Genomic DNA, 16,677 nt, shown 5'->3' on the forward strand with positions numbered 1-16,677 from the left:
GGCCGGGAGTCCGGACTCGACCTCTCTTGGGCAGACAGCCAGTGTTAGCGCCTTATAATTCAGGTGCAGTGGCCCCGCAGGGGAGGAAATGACATCACCCCTGCCCCCTCCCCGGCTCAGGGAGAGGGGACAGCCGTGGGACACTCTAGGAAAGTCAATTATTCATGGGAACCCACACTCAAGTATGCACCCCTCTGGGCTTCTGGCTCAGGAGCAAGGGCGGGGGAGATTCTCCCCAGAGACTCACGTGGAAGCTTGGCAGCCCCCCCCCCCCGGTTCTTTCCTCGTCTGGAAAGTGGATTCTTCTAAATCAACCTCTCCCAGAGGTGGGAGTTCCTTCTAGCCCAAGTCCCCTGCTTCATCCTCCAGCTGCTCAGTGCTGGGACAATTGCTTAAGACATTTTCTTATATTTTCGTGACAACTCACTCCAGAGCTTTTGGGTGAGGACGGAATAGGAGGGGTGCTTGGGCAGTGTCTTACATAGGGCTGTATATCCATCACCCCAGCACCCCATGTGTGGTGTGAAGACCAGACCGGAAGTCAGTGGCAAGTGTCTTTCTGTGTTGTTCCCCACTTCATTTTTTGAAACAGGGTTTCTCATTGAACTTGGAGGTAGACTTTTGGGACAGAACTAGTAACTAGGAAGCTCCTGGATCCAACAAACTTTCCACTTAGTACTTGAGTTACAAGAGCACACAGCCTTTATGTGGATTCCAAGGATCACCTTAGCACAGCATTTTTCTCAATAAGCCATCAACCAAGTCCCAAGTAACTTTTCCCCTGCCTCCCCCCCCCCCAAAGACAGGGTCTTGCTCAATAGCCCAGGCTGGCCTCCAATTTTGTGGCTGTTCTCCCCCGCCTTAGCTTCTGAAATGCTGGGAATCCAAAATGTGAACCACCCCAGGTAATATCCAGTAATCTGCTTCTGTGTCTCTGAGACAGGGGCTTGCCAGAGTCAGCCTTGGCTAGGTGCAACCTCCTTTTAAAAACATTTTGTGTGGCGGTGGTTATGGGAGTGCAGGGGCCGCGGAGTCCAGACAAGGGCCTCTGAGCAGCGGGAACTGGAGTTTGAAGCTGTTGTGGGTGACCAGGTGTGGCTGTTGGGAATTGAACTTGAGTCCTTTGAAAGAGCAGAGGGTGAGGGTTCTCAACTGCTGAGCCATGTTTCGTATGTTTCCACAGGTCTCACTGTACAATCCTGACTAACCTGGAACTAGACCAGGGTACCTTCAAATCCAGAAGATCCCACCTGTCTCTTCCTCCCAAGTGCTGACATTAAAAATGTGCACTAACACTCTTAGAAAGTCTTTGACCCTTAAGCTTCTTGCCTCAGTTTCCCCCATGCTGGGACCACAGATGTGTGGCCTCATACCAGACTCCAGGAAATTTATATTTCTGAGAAAAGAACCTGATGTTTATTAGGTTTGTCTCATAGATATCCCCCTGCCTCTGCTTCTGAAATGCTGGGATTATTGACACGTACTGAAATGTCCAATCAATGTTACACTAGGGAATCAAACCCAGGGTTTTGTGCATACTAGCCAAGCACTCTGCTCTAGTGAGAATTTTGGTTTCTTTAAAAAACAGGGGGGAGGGGGAGCAATAAGGGGTGGAGAGATGGCTCAGCGGTTAAGAGCACTGACTGCTCTTCAAAAAATCCGGAGTTCAAATCCCAGCAACCACATGGTGGCTCACAACCATCTGTAATGAGATCCGATGCCCTCTTCTGGTGTGTCTGGAGTGACAGTGTACTCATATACATTAAATAAATAAATCTTAAAAACAACAACAAAATAACAGAAAAATAGAAACACGTTTTTGTTTTGATCCCAGGTGTGGGATATGGGGATGCTTTGGATTGTCCTCTAGCAGAGGCATGATTTTGCCAGCTATAGATAGTTTTTAGGATTGTGTGACATTTGGAATTCTGGGGAGTCTCTTGTGATTATCCAGGTGGGGGAAGAAGTGGCCAGAATAAAAAACAGGGCTGAGGAAGGCAAGGGCAACTGGTGGATCCTAGAACACTCCGAAGGTGAAGCCTCAGGTGTGCTAGCCCACTGGAGGCGGACAAACACGGACGATAGTCTGAGGGTGGCTGGAGCTGCTGCTGCTCCTGGTGCTGAGCAAATTCCACGGGGGGAGGGGGGAGCCAGTGTAGGCAGAGTCTGGAGTGCCTGCAGAGTTGGCAAAGGGGGCTGGGGTCAACTGCCGTAAACGTGACACTTTGGACGGCACCAGAGTTGGGGACCACGGGCCAAGGATAGGGATACAGTTGGCTCAGTTTGAGGGGGCCATCAGAGGGTGATGGCCTTATCCCAGAGTAAGGGAGGAGGAGGCCTTGGATTCCTTCCAACTCCCCAGGGGAGCCTGAAGGCACCCAGCATGAGCCCTGGAGGCAGCCACAGACTCTTTGATGATTTGGCAATGAAGGTGGACAGCCAGCACTTCCTGTGCTTACGGATCCAACGCTCTGTTCTCATGACCGTTTATTGTGGTGTTCTGCTCAGCACTGAGGTGGGAAGGGAAAGCTGGGATGGCCTTCTTCCTGCCACTGGCTGAGACATGCCTCTGGCTGCCAGCCCCAGTGACAGCAGGGCTCACTGACAATAATTCACTGGCAGGGAAGGGACAGAGACAGATTCAGGAGTCCAGGAGGGGAGGTGACAAGCACAGAGACACCAGGACCATCTGCAGGGGAAAGGCTCTCAGCATCGAGGGCCTCTGGAAGGCCACCCTCTGAAGCAGACAGCTGTCATCTGGCGGCAGGCTGGCCGGGGAGCCTGGGCTTCCGAGGCTGATTGGGGCCGATGTACTGGAGAGGTACATGGGTGGGGGCTGTGATCCGGTCAGTGCCTAGGTAGGGCTGGAGAGCAGTGGGCACGAGGACTGAGCCATCCTGGAGACAGAGCAGTTATTAGGATGCTACCCTTCCTCCACCAGTCTCAAACCCTCACACTGTTTCCCTCCTCTTTGGAACTGCCAGCTGAGCCCAGAGTGTTTTCCATGCCAGGTAAACTCTTAACCACTGAGCCATGCCCCCAGCTCCTCACTGGGGGATTCTAGGCAGGGGCTCTACCACTGAGCCACGCTCCCAGCCCCACTGAGCCACGCCCCCAGCCCCTCATTGGAGGATTCTAGGCAGGGGCTCTACCACTGAGCCACGCCCCCAGCCCCTCACTGGAGGATTCTAGGCAGGGGCTCTACCACTGAGCCATGTCCCCAGCCCCTCACTGGGGGATTCTAGGCAGGGGCTCTACCACTGAGCCACGCCCCCAGCCCCTCACTGGGGGATTCTAGGTAGGTGTCCTACCACTGAGCCACATCCCCCGCCCTCTTTTACTTTTTAACTTGAGACAGGTTTTTATGAAGTTGTCCAAGGAGGCCTTGAACCTGCAGTCCTGTCAAACCTGAGATTCCAGACTTGGGAGAATCTCTCACCTTTTGCTGATTGCTCTCCAGGAGGGCAATGAGGACTCGGGGAACAGCACAAGCCGTGGCATTCACCTGGAAGAAGGGCGGGCTTAGGGCCAGGCTCCGACCTCATCCTGGCCCTGGAATGGGAAGGTGCAGATACAGCGTGGGCCTCACCGTGTGTGCGAACTGCAGCTCCCCAGTCTCTGACTCAAACATGATATACAGACGGCGGCTCTGGAAGTCTGTGCAGTTGGAGGCGCTGGTGACCTGGAACGGGAGTGATTGACAGGCTGTCTTGGGGGACAAGGCGATCCTCCAGTGTCTTACCAAAGGTACTGACTAGGCCAGGCCTCTTACTTCTCCATAGCGACCCCGGCCAGGCATCCAGGCCTCAATGTCAAACTTGCGGTAAGCGGGAAGGCCCAGTTCCTGGGTGGGCATGTCCAGCACCCTGGGCCAAGGTAAAAAACAAAACAAAAGAGGGTAAAAGTCATTGGATAGAAGCCAAGGATATAAAGGAGGTGAGTGAAGAAGAGGGAGGAGGGAGGAGGAGGAGGGAGAAGAGGAGGGAGAAGAGGAGGAGGAGGAGAAAGAGGAGGGAGAAGAGGAGGAGGGAGGAGGAGGAGGAGAAAGAGGTGGCAACCAAAACGAAGGGAAAGGGATAAGAACACAGTGGAAGAGCAGACCCAGCAGCTGGGGAGGTGGTATCCACAGGAGACAGAAAAGAAGGGGGAGGTGAAAAGGAAAGACAGCCCTCACCCCACCATTCTTACCGTCTAGAACAGCACCTCCAGTTTTGGAGTTCTAACTGGCCTTTTCTTTTTGTCTGTCTGCTTTTTTTTTTTTTTTTTGAGATAGGGTCTCACGCAGCCCAGGCTAGCCTAAACTTCACTATGTAGCTGAGGATGGCTTTGAACAGGGTCCAGACCACAAGTGCCGGGGTTGTAGATCACAAGTTGCAGGTGTGCATCTCTGGGCCCTGTGTTTGTGTGTGCCTGCTGATCCCATTAGACAGGCCGGGCAGTGAGCTCTGGGGCACAGTCTGTCTCTGCCTTTCCAGCACCGGGGTACAGATGCGCTGTGGGTGCTGGGGAATCAGAACTGAGGTCTTCCTGCTTGCCCAGTAGGCACTTTTCTGAGCTCCTTTTCTGTTTCCTTTGAAACAAGGTCTCACGTAGTCCAGACTGGCCTCAAACTCACAGCAATCCTTCTGCCTCGGCCTCCCCGGTGCTTGGATTCTAAGTGTGAGCCATTACATCAAGCCTTTTCTGTTTTTTACTTCTGTTTCCTTTTGAGACAGGGTTCCACGCTATCGCTCAGGTTGGTTTTGAACTCATGAAAATCCTGCCATGGACTCTAAAGTGTTGAGATTACAGGTGTGAGACATGCCACCTGGTCACATGCTCCCTTTTTTTTGTTTGTTTGTTTTTACAGCGAGTCACCTGGGTAAAAGGTGGCCTTCCTCAGCCCTCAGTAAAGCTGTGTGCCCTATAGAACAGTGGGCCTTGTGATAGCTGGTCCTTCCCTTCTGCACCCCTCCTTCACCCTGGAGGACATGAGGTAAGTTTCTTAGACCAAACTCTAGAGATGGAAGCTGGGGGGGGGGGGCAGCTTTGCTTTCCATGCTTTTGACACTCTTATAAAACAAAGTAATGCACAGAGGCCTCACCTAGGGGAAAGGAGCGGGTGGTAGGCCAGCCCAGTCAACCCCACTCCACCCCCGAGCCCTGCCAGTCCTCCCCCCCCCAGCTCCATCTCCGCACGCACCGGAAGTGCAAGCCCAGCTCCATCAAGATCTCCACCTGCAGAGACAGGAACTCATCCAGCAGCTGCGAGCTCTGCTCCAGCCCAGGGCCTGTTACTCCAAACATCTCCACCTGGGACAGGGGACAGGACACTGGGTCAGGGGGTCCTGGGTGGCGGAGGGGACCTGTGTACGACAGCCAGGCCTGCGCCATGCACCTTCGTGAAATGATGGACTCGGTACAGCCCCCAAGGCTCCTTCCCGGTGTCTGTCTCCGCCCGGTAGCAGGTGCTGGCGCAGACCATCCTAGGAGGAAGATGGGAGATAGGGGTCAGGGAGGGTGGATGTTAACCAGTGGGGTCTAGCAGTACAGGAAATGGGCATCACCTGACTGGAAGGTCCCTGAAAGCTACAGAGTGGTCCATGAAGTATCCTGGGAGGAGAAAGAGGCAGGATGGGGTTAGCCAGGGCTGCCATTGCCCACAGTGAGATTTAGAGTAGAATCCTGTATCAGAGTACATGATTCTGGAGTCCCTGTGATTTTGGGCGGGTAACAGCCTACACACGACTGTATGTGTTAGCTCCAGGGTTGTTATCTGTTCCCTGCAGGGAGCTGTCTCCCCCCTCCCCCAGCCTACCATGGGGGATGGGTACCCGCTTACCTGCCAGCCCTACCTCTGCTGTCCCAGCCAGGTTGAGGTCTTGGAAGCGGGAGGGGTCAATATTATAAATCTGGGATGGGTTGGCATTTGGCGTCATTCCACAGCCTTCCTGGAGGGGAGGTTTCAGGGGTGTCAAGTAATGGGTAACCGTGGCCTCCCTAATTCTGAGGACACCACCCCAGCTGTTCCTGTAGAAGCATCTGGAATTGCTTTTCTCTCCCGAATTGTGACTGACTTCCATGATCTAGCCTGGGGTGGTCTCCTCAGGGAGAGAGGACCCGTCACCCCGTCACCCCGTGTCACTCACAAACACAGCTCCTCTCAGAAGGTCTGGAACCGTCATGGGGGTGAAGCCCTGCAGAGAGGGGAAGGGATCAGTTCAAGGAGCAGACGGTGGCCACCCTGGCATTCCACAGTCCACCCATCAGCAGAGGACGCTAGTGAGGCCTGAGCCCCGGGACCCTGTTATTGGGGTTCTCTTGCTGTGAGCGCCCTGCTTTCCTCATAGTTCACACGCAGAGAGCAGCTGGAGGTGCCACTGAGAAGTACAGCTCTGACATGTCCCTTCCCTGCTTGAAGACTCCCTAGTGCCCTCAGAAGATCTGTTTGGTGCACACCTTTAATCCCAGTACTTAGGAGGAGGCAGAGGCAGGCGGATCTCCGAGTTTGAGGCCAGCCTGCTCTACCTAGGGAACTCCAGGCCACCAGCAACTAAGGTTACAAAGTCAGACCCTGTCTCAAAAGAGGAAGGAAAGAAGGAAAGGAGGGAGGGAGGGAGGAAGGGAGGGAGGGAGGGAGGGAGGAAGGAAGGAAAGAAGGAAGGGAGGGAGGGAGGGAGGGAGGAAGGAAGGAAAGAAGGAAGGGAGGGAGGGAAGGAGGGAGGAAAAAAGGAAGGGAGGGAGGGAGGGAGGGAGGAAAGGAAGGAAGGGAGGGAGGGAGGGAGAGAGGGAGGCAGGAAGGCCTGTGATGCCGTCACCATGGTTAGCAACTCATGTTGTCAGCCTTGGTGGCAGGGACTCCTTGCCTTAGTGGACACTGATGCCCGGGTGCCCCCAACCCCACAGCAGGAAGTGAGGGACAGTGATTACAAGTACAAGCTCTGAGCTCTCCATTCAAGCCTCGATTTTCCCATCTCAAAAGGGGCCATAACAACAGCATCCACCTAGTACAGACGACACAGGAATCAACGTGTAGATAATATCCGCCATTGAGGAGGATGCGGCCCACTGGCCTCGTTTTTTTGAGACAGAATTTCACTAGGTTGCTGCCCAGGTCAGCCTTGAAACTTTGATCCTCCTGCTTCAGCTTCTCCAGTGCTGGGTGGCGTATGTGCTGCTATCTCTCTGTGTATGTGTGTGTCCCAGGGACTGGGAGTCAGGGCCTGATATATGCCAGGCAAGTGCTTTACCAGTTAACTGAGCCACCTTCCTACCCCTTTGAGCATCTTTAATCTGCCCAAGCTTAGTACCGGTGCCACCCTGTCCGAGCAGGTCCTCAGGTAGCCATACCCTGCTGACAAGCTTGCTGAGGGTAAAGTTGACCAGGCCGTGCTGTAAGAGGGCTCCAGCCCCGCGCAGGTAATAGGACCGGTGGCCAGACACGTGAGACAGGCGCCTAGAGACAGACAGGCAGACAAACCAGCAGTGCCTCTGGGTCACGGTAGGTGGGGAAAGGACTCGAGTACCCAGGGGGCAGAGAGGCCCAGGTGACAGGCGGGCCTGGCATCAAATATTCATGCTGGGTGGGCCCAGCCCTGGCATTTCACCCTGTACCCTAAGGCTGCAGGAGGGAAGCTAGCTGCCAGCTGTTCGTGTGGGGGTGACGGGTTAAGGGGGGTGAGGCCCCGGGCGGGGGATGGAGGTGGTGAGGACTCACTTCTGCCGGATGATGTCCAGTTTCTCGCCAATTTCCAGGTGGCCTCGGGGTTGGAAGGAGAAAGCTGGTTGCAGGTGGTAGGCAATGGGATAAGAAAGGAAGAAAGATGAGTTGGAGGGGGGGGGAGAGGGTGGTGGGGGAAGGGCAGGGTAAGAGAAGCAGAGAGAAAGGGGGGGTGGCAAAGTAAAGCAAGGAAGGAAAGAGAGAGGCAGCCAGACATGCTGCACCCATGCCAGGGTGGACTGGCCAGTGAGGGCAAGTCAGCTCAAGTCTGCTGGGCTGTTCCAGCTGTGCCCCCCAAGCCCCATGCTGACCCAAGGACCTGCCATGTCCCACTCCCAGCCTGAGATCTGAGGGTTTGGATTTGAGCCCTGGGGTGGGACTTACCTGGCTTGTCACCCACCACACGGAGCACTCTAGCCTGACTCTCGTCCCCGACAGGCTGCGGAGAGAGGAGCGCGTCAGAGGGAAGGAGACAGCCCGGATGCCCTGGCTCCCTTGGACGGCCTTTACCGTGTCTGGGTGGGTCTGGTTGGGAAGCCTCAGTGCCTGTTGGTAGAATTGCTCCTCCAGCTGGGTCTCTCTGGGGTACAAGGGCGTGAGCTGCTTCCGGATTTCCCGGCCACGGGTCCGCAGGCCCTGATATTGGGGGTCCTAGACAGGGCAGAGGATTACCCTTGGGGAGAGTCAGAGATACCTCTACCAGCGTGACTCATCTTTGGTAGCAGGGCCCCCTGTAGACACCGTTTCTTTTCTTTCAGCCACCCCAGTGTCCTGTCAACTTGGCAAGAGCATTCAAACAGTGCTCAGGTCTAGCTAAGTGGGACTTTCTCTTGCTCTGGCTATGAGGAAACAGGAGCCAAGCTGAACTACCCACAGGGAACCATGAGGAAGGTGGACTTGGCTGTCTTCCTCAGTCGAAAAGGGAGAAAGCGGGGCTCAGAAGAAACCGAGACTCGGATTCAGGAGCCGGCTGTAGCGGCTGTATTTTCAGACTGATAGACTGTCTTTGTTTTTAAGACATATATGTTACATATGTGTGCCTGTGTGTGTGTGTGTGTGCTGGCGAGCAACTCTGGGCCCCCTGCAAGAGCAGTACACACTGGGAACACTTATTGGGATAATCATACCAACTCTGGCATCCGCTTGGGGTTAGCTACTCTGCCGCTTGCATGCCTCGGCCCTGGGAGAGATACAGGCCCCCCTTTTGCTAGGCTAACAGGCCTAGTCACAAGCCACTCCACACCTGGCCTTCCTGTCTCCTCCAGCTGCCTCAGCTTACAAACTTCACCCTAGGGGGTAACTTCCATCCAGCAGCTAGGAAATTTGTAAAGCTCCCCTGTAATTACCTGAGTGTATAATACTGGGGCCGCAGTCTGTGTGACTGCAGGCTGGTCTGAGAGACGGCAGTTCAAGATGGAGTAAACTTTCTAGTAACATGAATAATGGACTTGTGTCTTTCTTTCAAACCCTTAGGCCTTCCCCCGGTTTGGAGTAGTTGTTCAACCTCTGAGCCATCTCTCTGGCTCCCATGGAAGCTGTTTTCTTTTAGGTTACCTAACCCTGCATGGCACCCTCCCTTCCCTCCACACTGAGGGTGCAGACATCAGCCCCCCCCCCCAGTACCTTCTGCACTTGGTCACCCTCTTGGTTTGCCTGGTGGAGAAGAGGAAAGGGGAAAAGGTGATTAGATAATGAACTTGGGGGTTCAGTGTAGAGACAGAAGAGGTCAAAGTTCAGAGAGGACCATGACATCTGAATCGCCCACTCTGCCTCTGGGACGGCAACGTGATGTGACCAAAATGACATCCAGAGCTGTAAATGAACTGCTCCCTCCTCCTGGGCTCCGTGAGGGGAAGATGGGGGCTCCTGTGAGCGCACCTCTTTGTGTTAGATTGTTACTTACTTTGTGCTTTTGGGTTTAAACCTTGGGCCTTTTGCGTGGTAGATAACAGTGCGCCACCCAGCTACATTCCTGGCCCCACTGGTGGTGCTTGTGTGTGTGTGTGTGTGTGGATGCCCTTGGAGTTACAGGTGTGTAAGTACCTGGCTTGGGTGCTGGGAACCAAACTGCAAAAACCGCTGGACCATTTCTCCATCTCGGGGGTTTTTGTTTGTTTGTTTATCTCTTTGTTTTGTTTTGTTGTTTGAGACAGGGTTTCTCTGTAGAGCTTGCTCTGTAGACCAGGCTGGCCTCGAACTCAGAGGTCTGCCTGCCTCTGCCTCCCGAGGACTGGGATTAAAGGTGTGAGCCACCACCTCCCAGCTAAGTCTTTTGCTTGTTTGTTTTTGAAGATTTATTTATGTATTTCATGTATACGAGTGCTCTATCTGCACGTACACCTGAGTGCCAGAAGAGGGCATCAGATCCCATCACAGATGGTTGTGACCCTCAGCGTGGTTGCTGGGATTTGAACTCAGGACCTCTGGAAGAGCAGTCAGTGCTCTTAACCGCTGAGCCATTGCTCCAGCCCGATACCGAACCCTTGATCCTCTGACTGCTTTCTGCCAGATGCTGCGATTACGGCTGTGTGCCACCAACACTCTGATGACGGCTATTATGCCATCTGTGTGGACGCTGCTGGTTGTCAAGCTTGTAAATGTGGATTGTGTGACTCTACTGGAGGCACTGTAACTGAATGTTGGGGTTGCAAAAAAACTCGGCAGCAGTGAGGGTTGTTTCTGCATGTACAACGACATAAACGAGGTACCAGTCAACCGTAAGAAATATGAGGTGTTTCTGGTAAAAATAAAGGGGCGGGGGAGGCCTCCCCACAGACCTGACTCAGTTTCTTCCTCTCTAGACAGCCTTCAGTTCAGGACCACAGACACTGACCCTAACTAGGAACAGTGACTTTAACCATCCCGCTGATGACTGTTGTAAAGACAGGTGTCTGAGCTCCGGCAACAAGATGGGATTGTACTTAGGGAATGGTCTCCTTGCTCTTGGAAAAACAAAAACAAAAAAACCGGTGGGGTAGACCTTGTTTTTGACCTGGCTGCAGCCATCTTGGAACTGGGATGGGGTCCAATCTATGCAGTTGAAGTTGGGCACACAAGGAAAAGAATCTGGCTAGGGATGTTGAAGAGAGTTAATTCATCAGCCCTAGGAACTTTTGGCCTGGGTGGCTTGTTTTATTAGCTAACAACCGTCTGCATGATTCAAGCCCTTTCTAATTGGGTTTCCTGTTACTCCCAGACAGAAGAAGCATCCTTGCTGCCTCTGGCCAGCTCCAGCCAGCTCCAGCCTGCTCTAGCCTGCTCAGGCCTGCCCGGGCCCACACAGGACCCCCACTACCCCTGCTCACCATCAGGGCCCGCACCGCCTCTGCCACAGCCTCCTTCTCTGTCTCCAGGCTCCGGATCTGCTCCCGCAGCTGCCTCAACTCCCGCCACGTGGAAATCTGCGGGGTGGGAGAACAGCACAGTGAAATGGTCACTGCTCTGAAACCTCATCCACCAGGCACCTGGATGACATCGGGTGAGGGGCACTCTCTCCTCCCATGAGCACCCAGAAGCTCGAGTGGGCACACAGCTGCCCTGAATCAAGGCATTCCCCAGTTTAGTTTGCACCCCCCTTCTGTTGGTATGATCACGACCAACCAATGGACAATCATGGAAGTGTGACTCAATTTTTTTTTTTTTTTTTTTTTTTTTTTGGTTTTGTGTATTTACGTAGAGCCCAGGGTGGCCTTGAACTTGTAATCATCCTGTGCTTCTCTGAGACTACAGAGGCACTAGTACATGTCTGGCTAAGTCACCTCTTTAAAGGTGACTAAACTTTTTTCTTTCTTATTAACTGTGTGTGTGGCTGCATCATGGAAGCCAGAAGTCGGTTCTCTCCTATCACCATGAGGATCCCAGGGACTGAACTCAGGTCATCGGCTTGGCAGTAAGGACCTTCACCTGCTGAGCCATCTTCCCTGGCTCTTTAAATACAAGGTCTCCTTGGATGGTCCTGGAAGTTGCTATGGAGGCCAGGATTGTCTGAAACCCACCAAGATCTGCCTGCCTCTGTCTCCTCCAAAGCACAGCATCCCCACACCCAGATGGATTTTTCTATTATTATTATTATTAAACATGTCCACGAATTTCTTTTGTTTGCTCAGGAGACAATTCTCGCAGGAATAAGTTTTCTCCTACCACCGGGTAATCAAACTCAGGTTATTCTCGGGTTTGGCGGGAAGTACCCTGATTGGTTGGGCCACCTGTGCTTACCGGTGAAAAAAACCCAACATGATAAAAACTTAAAATGAGGCTAAAGTGATTTACAGTGACTGGCTTGAGTCTGTAGTGATCTGAATGAGAAATGTCCCCCATATCCCGGCATTTGAACACGCGGTGGTCAGTTGTTGATGTTTGGGGAGGCTTAGGAGGCATGGCCTTGCTGGAGGAAATATGCTCCTGGAGGTGGGCTTTGAGAGCTTAAAACCTCATCCTACGTCTACTTTGCTCTTTTGTGCGTCATGCTTGTGGTTAAAGATGTGAGCTGTCAGCTTACGGCTCTGCCACCTGCTGCCATTCGGTCCCTGCCAAGCCCAAAACAAATTCTTCTGCAAGTTGGTTTGACCATAGTGTTTTATCATGGCAACAGAAAAGTAGTTATACAGAAGGGTTCAAGACAGAGTTGGGGGGATAACATTTCAAATGTAAATACAGAGAGTATCTAATAATAATAATATAAAAAAAAGACAGGGTTGGGAAGATTCATCCATTACATTCGGAACTCACCACCGACATAGTGACACCCCCAATTTTAGCTCCCTATATGGTAGAATTATGGCACATAGTCTCAACATCTGGATCATAAGTATAGGAACATATATACATACATACATATATATGTGTGTGTGGGTGTGTAATAGCTGTTTAGCAGGTATTCAGCCATTCAACTCTATTCATCAGCTTGCTGTTTATAGCAACATGCAAAGCTCTGTCTCCAAGAGTCCCTCTGATTCACACCTCCCTCCTCATTTTTCCTCGTGGCCTTAGGGTGAGCCTGGCATGACTCTTGAGTACGGAAGACAATGGTATTGAAGTTATGGGAGCACAGTAGTTACCGACTGTCCAATTATGAAATGCATGCAAAAGGTCATGCAGGTCACAGACGGCATCCACAACGTTCAATAGGGCCTTAGTTCTCCCTAGATCATTGGCACATAAGTGGGTGTCATGCACAAGACATTGCCTAACTTGGGAAGGAACCCAAATTCCTGTTGAGTAGTTTTTCCCACCACTGGAATGGATCTGGCAAATCCAGTTCGGTAAAGCTGCCCGCTCCCGCCGGCGCAAGCGCACTCACAATCGCAGGCAGGTCGGACGGCCGCAGCTCCCCCTTGCGGAGCTCCAGGGAGCGCGCGGCCTTTTCTGGGCATGCGCACACCGACTCCATGTCCAAGTAAGGAAGCTCGCTGTAGCCCTCGCGTGCGTGTTCATACAGGAGGTTCCGAACTCGTTTTTCTGTAGCGAAACTCCTCCTTGGGTTCTGGTTGCACACGCAGCGCCCTCGGGACTGGAGACCCTGGCGAGCCAGGAAAGGCCACAGGAGCCGTGCCATGGACGCAGCCATCTTGGACTGGAAACAAGAAGTCAATCACCACGGCCGAGCCAATCAGATGCGCAAGGAGATTTCCCGCCCAGGCTTCAGAAACCCTTCCAATAAGGGAAATTGCACACAAATAGAATCTGTCATTGTCCAATCGTCATCCTTATCCCGCCCCTTCAGTGACGCAGGAAAGATGTAGCCAACCACTAAAGAGAAATCCCGGAAGGGGCTGGAGATAGGAGTTGGTGTGTGTGCGACCCTGCTAGTTTGGTGAGGTGGGTGCAATTATCAGTGATCCAGGCATCTATCTCATCGCTCCTCAGTTTCCCCTTCCAGTATCAGGGCGAGGGCGAATGGGTCCTTGGGGCCCTACTCAGAGTGAGGCTGAATTTTGGAGTGAGGGGACTTTCTGTTTAAAGGAGATTCTAGAAGGGTCTGAGAGTGGGATTCTGGTCACAGCCTCGTTTCTGAGTGTCTTATCTCCTAATACAGGGACGCAGCAGGCGGCGAGATGTCCTGGCCCGGCCTTCTCCATGGCCTCACCACGTCCTTCAGTCGTGGTAAGTGAGCATGGGCCACAGAGACGAGGCTGGACGAGGACAGCTCACTGGGACTTGTATGCTTTTGACAGATTTCGGCTGGTATCAGCTTTAAGCACCGTGCCTTTTCTGTTTTGGAGACAGGGTTTCACTGCAGTCCAGACTCGCCTCCAAATCGCTTTGGAGACGGGATGGCCTTGAACTCCTGACCTCTGCTTCAACCTCCCACGTTCTGGCGTTTTCCTACCACGCCCCCACCCCCTCCCACTCACGGGGCAAGAGGTGGGAAGCTCCAGTGTCCAGCAGAGTTTAATTAAGTCTGTCATAGTCATGGCTCCCCTACATAGACAGGGGTGAATCAGTGAGATTGTATTGCCTTGTGATGGTCTGTCTTCGTTTGTGTAAGTATATGATCGTGCAACAATCATACCAACAGATGATCTTTCTCGGCATGTCTCCCTGGTTTGGTGTCTCTCAGTTGTGTCTATTCCTTCAACGAGTATTTTTTGATGACCTCCTAGGGGTGAGAAGTCCCAGCTAGGAAGTTGAGTCATTCATTCAGGTGCTGTGCTGTTTTTCTAGTTCTAAGACGTGCCACCCATTTGGAGGGCAACTTTTATGTTCTTAGACATTGCGCAGACATCAGGGCTGTGCACAGTGTCCTGAGGGGAGTGTTGTGTATTTCATTCACGTGGGTCTTTTACCATCCAACCTGCTCTACAGAGAGTTTCAGGGACAGGCAGAGATACATAGTGAGACCCTGTTTCAAAAAAAAAGTTCAGTTTTTCGTATATAAGAGTTTTGACTATATGTCTGTATATCGCGTGTGTGTGTGGCTTCCTACCCCCTGGCACTGGAGCTACAGATGACTGTGCTAGAAATTGAACCAGGGTCCTCCATGAAGCCACCTCTTCAGCCCCACAGATTAAGGACTTGCCTTGAAAACATCTCCAGTATTTCCACCTGCCTTTCCTTATATTATACTGCAGTCATGGGGTCTCTGCTTGCTCGTCTTGAAGGTACCTAGGGGGCTGGAGAGGTGGCTCGGAGGTTTTGAGCACTGGCTGCTCTTCCAGAGGACCCTGGTTCAGTTCCCAGCACCCACATGGCAGCTCACATTTGTCTGTTACTCCAGTTCCAGGGCATCTGATACACTCAAACAGATGTGCAAGCAAATCTTCAATGCACATGAAAAAATTTTGTAAAAAGAAATGTTTGAAGGCGTCTAGGCCGGAGCAGTCTGAAAAGGGAACCAATGGGGAATGAGGAGCAATGGCAGGCTGGGTAGGGGGTGGGGTGTCTGAGAAGGCGTGGCCCTGCCAGTGTGCTTAGTTTATGTAAAATGTAAGAACATCACTGTGTAACTATGGGTAAAATAATAAAGGTTAGCTGCTGTATTATTCCTAAATAATACGTGAGTGTCTTGCCCACATGCGATGTGTGTGTGCACCAGCTATGTGCAGTACCCTTGGAGGCCACAAGAGGCATCAGATCCCTAGAACTGTACTTAAAGATGGTTGCTAGCCACCATGTGGTGCTGAGAATTGAACCTGGGTCCTCTGTAAGAGCAACCAGTGCTCTTAACCCCCGACGCACCTTTCTAGACCCTGTATGAATGTAAGTGTGCGTGTGCGTGCAACATGTGCATGTGTCAGATTTTCTGGAATTAGAGTTGTGAGCCACCACTGTTGCTGGGAATCAAGCGGCCATTCTTTGCAAGAGCAACAAGTGCTTCTAACCACTGAGCCATCTGTCCATCCCCGCTGATTACCTTTAGACAAAGGCAGATAGAACCTTGTAAAGGGATTGGATCCCTCTCTAGAGTATAGAAACCCAGTAGTTCCTCTTGTGTCTCTCCAGGCCTAGCCCTAGCTCCTCAGCTCTGGACCACCCGTTCCATGGCCACCCTGAACCAGATGCACCGCTTAGGCCGTCCGAAAGAACCCCCTAAGCGTCTGGGCCCCACAGAGGGCCGGCCTCAGCTGAAGGGTGTGGTGTTGCGCACATTCATCCGGAAGCCAAAGAAGCCCAACTCTGCCAACCGGAAGTGCTGCCGAGTGCGCCTCAGCACCGGCAAAGAGGCTGTTTGCTTCATCCCGGGGGAGGGCCACACCCTGCAGGAGCACCACGTGGTCCTCGTGGAGGGTGGCCGCACCCAGGATCTGCCCGGGGTTAAACTCAAAGTCGTGAGGGGCAAATATGACTGTGGCCACGTGCAGAAGAAGAAATGACCATAATTCACGGTGGTCTGGTACTGGATCATTGGAAACGGGTTCTTTCTGCTCCAGGGGCAACTAGCCTTGGACTCAAATCTAACTCTGACTCAGTAAGACTGCTGTTAACCTGCAAGCGTTCTGAAGGAAGTGTACTCCCGTGCCTGCTCCCTTGGCTTCCATGTTCAGTGTCTGCAGGTTGACCTCATATGCTGGGATGGGGGAGGGGTATAATAAACATATCTTCAGGTTGTGATGTCACTCAGTGTGCAGTGTCTGTCCCCTGGTGGGGAGGAAATGCCAGTCTGCACCCCAGTTCCCTCTTCCTGAACAGAGGGAACTGTTCTAGGTGCTGAAAGTTATTAACTCCGTACTCCACATCCTTAGTGCATATGTGTGGAGTGGTTATGTGGGTTCTTTTGTTTGGGGAGTGGGCATGTGCATGGGAGTACAGGCACCCCTGGAGGCCACAGGTTCCCGATCCCCCGGGATTCAGTTGTGAACTGGCTGATTGGCTGATGTGAGTGCTGGAAACCAGACTTGGGTCTTGTGTCACAGCTGTTTCTGTTCCTAACCTCAGCCATCTGCAGCCCCGTTAACACCCGTTTTACTGGGCAGATTAGAAGGATTTAGAGTAGCATTAGGGGCGGCTCCCCCACAGCCTGTCCGGTGCTAGGCATCTCT

At 52.7% G+C, this 16,677-nt stretch overlaps 2 protein-coding genes across 4 annotated transcripts; one reads left to right on the forward strand and one right to left on the reverse strand.

Annotated features, from left to right (window-relative positions):
- Window positions 1-2,491: 2,491 nt before the first annotated feature.
- Window positions 2,492-13,266, reverse strand: SARS2 (seryl-tRNA synthetase 2, mitochondrial). Of its 2 annotated transcripts, none has more exons than XM_080908509.1 (16): window positions 12,999-13,266; window positions 11,005-11,100; window positions 9,323-9,352; window positions 8,210-8,350; window positions 8,084-8,138; window positions 7,697-7,760; window positions 7,330-7,435; window positions 6,129-6,176; window positions 5,822-5,930; window positions 5,547-5,592; window positions 5,378-5,465; window positions 5,183-5,292; window positions 3,773-3,866; window positions 3,590-3,682; window positions 3,440-3,505; window positions 2,492-2,897 (listed from the first exon to the last, which is right to left on the reverse strand). In XM_080908509.1, the coding sequence occupies exons 1-16, from the start codon at window positions 13,263-13,265 to the stop codon at window positions 2,754-2,756; spliced, it is 1,557 nt and encodes a 518-aa protein (XP_080764635.1). In that variant the 5' UTR covers window position 13,266; the 3' UTR covers window positions 2,492-2,753. The 2 variants fall into 2 exon arrangements, with proteins under 2 accessions (XP_080764635.1, XP_080764634.1); XM_080908508.1 differs by having other exon boundaries at window positions 5,822-5,926; window positions 7,290-7,435.
- A 199-nt stretch (window positions 13,267-13,465) lies between these two features.
- On the forward strand, window positions 13,466-16,236 carry MRPS12 (mitochondrial ribosomal protein S12). 2 transcript variants are annotated; one of them, XM_080908199.1, is made up of 3 exons: window positions 13,466-13,516; window positions 13,734-13,801; window positions 15,641-16,236. In XM_080908199.1, the coding sequence occupies exons 2-3, from the start codon at window positions 13,753-13,755 to the stop codon at window positions 16,009-16,011; spliced, it is 420 nt and encodes a 139-aa protein (XP_080764325.1). In that variant the 5' UTR covers window positions 13,466-13,516; window positions 13,734-13,752; the 3' UTR covers window positions 16,012-16,236. The 2 variants fall into 2 exon arrangements, with proteins under 2 accessions (XP_080764325.1, XP_080764326.1); XM_080908200.1 differs by lacking the exon at window positions 13,466-13,516 and adding an exon at window positions 13,523-13,637.
- The last annotated feature ends 441 nt before the right edge of the window (window positions 16,237-16,677 follow it).

The sequence above is a fragment of the Micromys minutus genome (genome assembly GCF_963924665.1).
Source record: "Micromys minutus genome assembly, chromosome: 32".
NCBI classification, from domain to species: domain Eukaryota; kingdom Metazoa; phylum Chordata; class Mammalia; order Rodentia; family Muridae; genus Micromys; species Micromys minutus.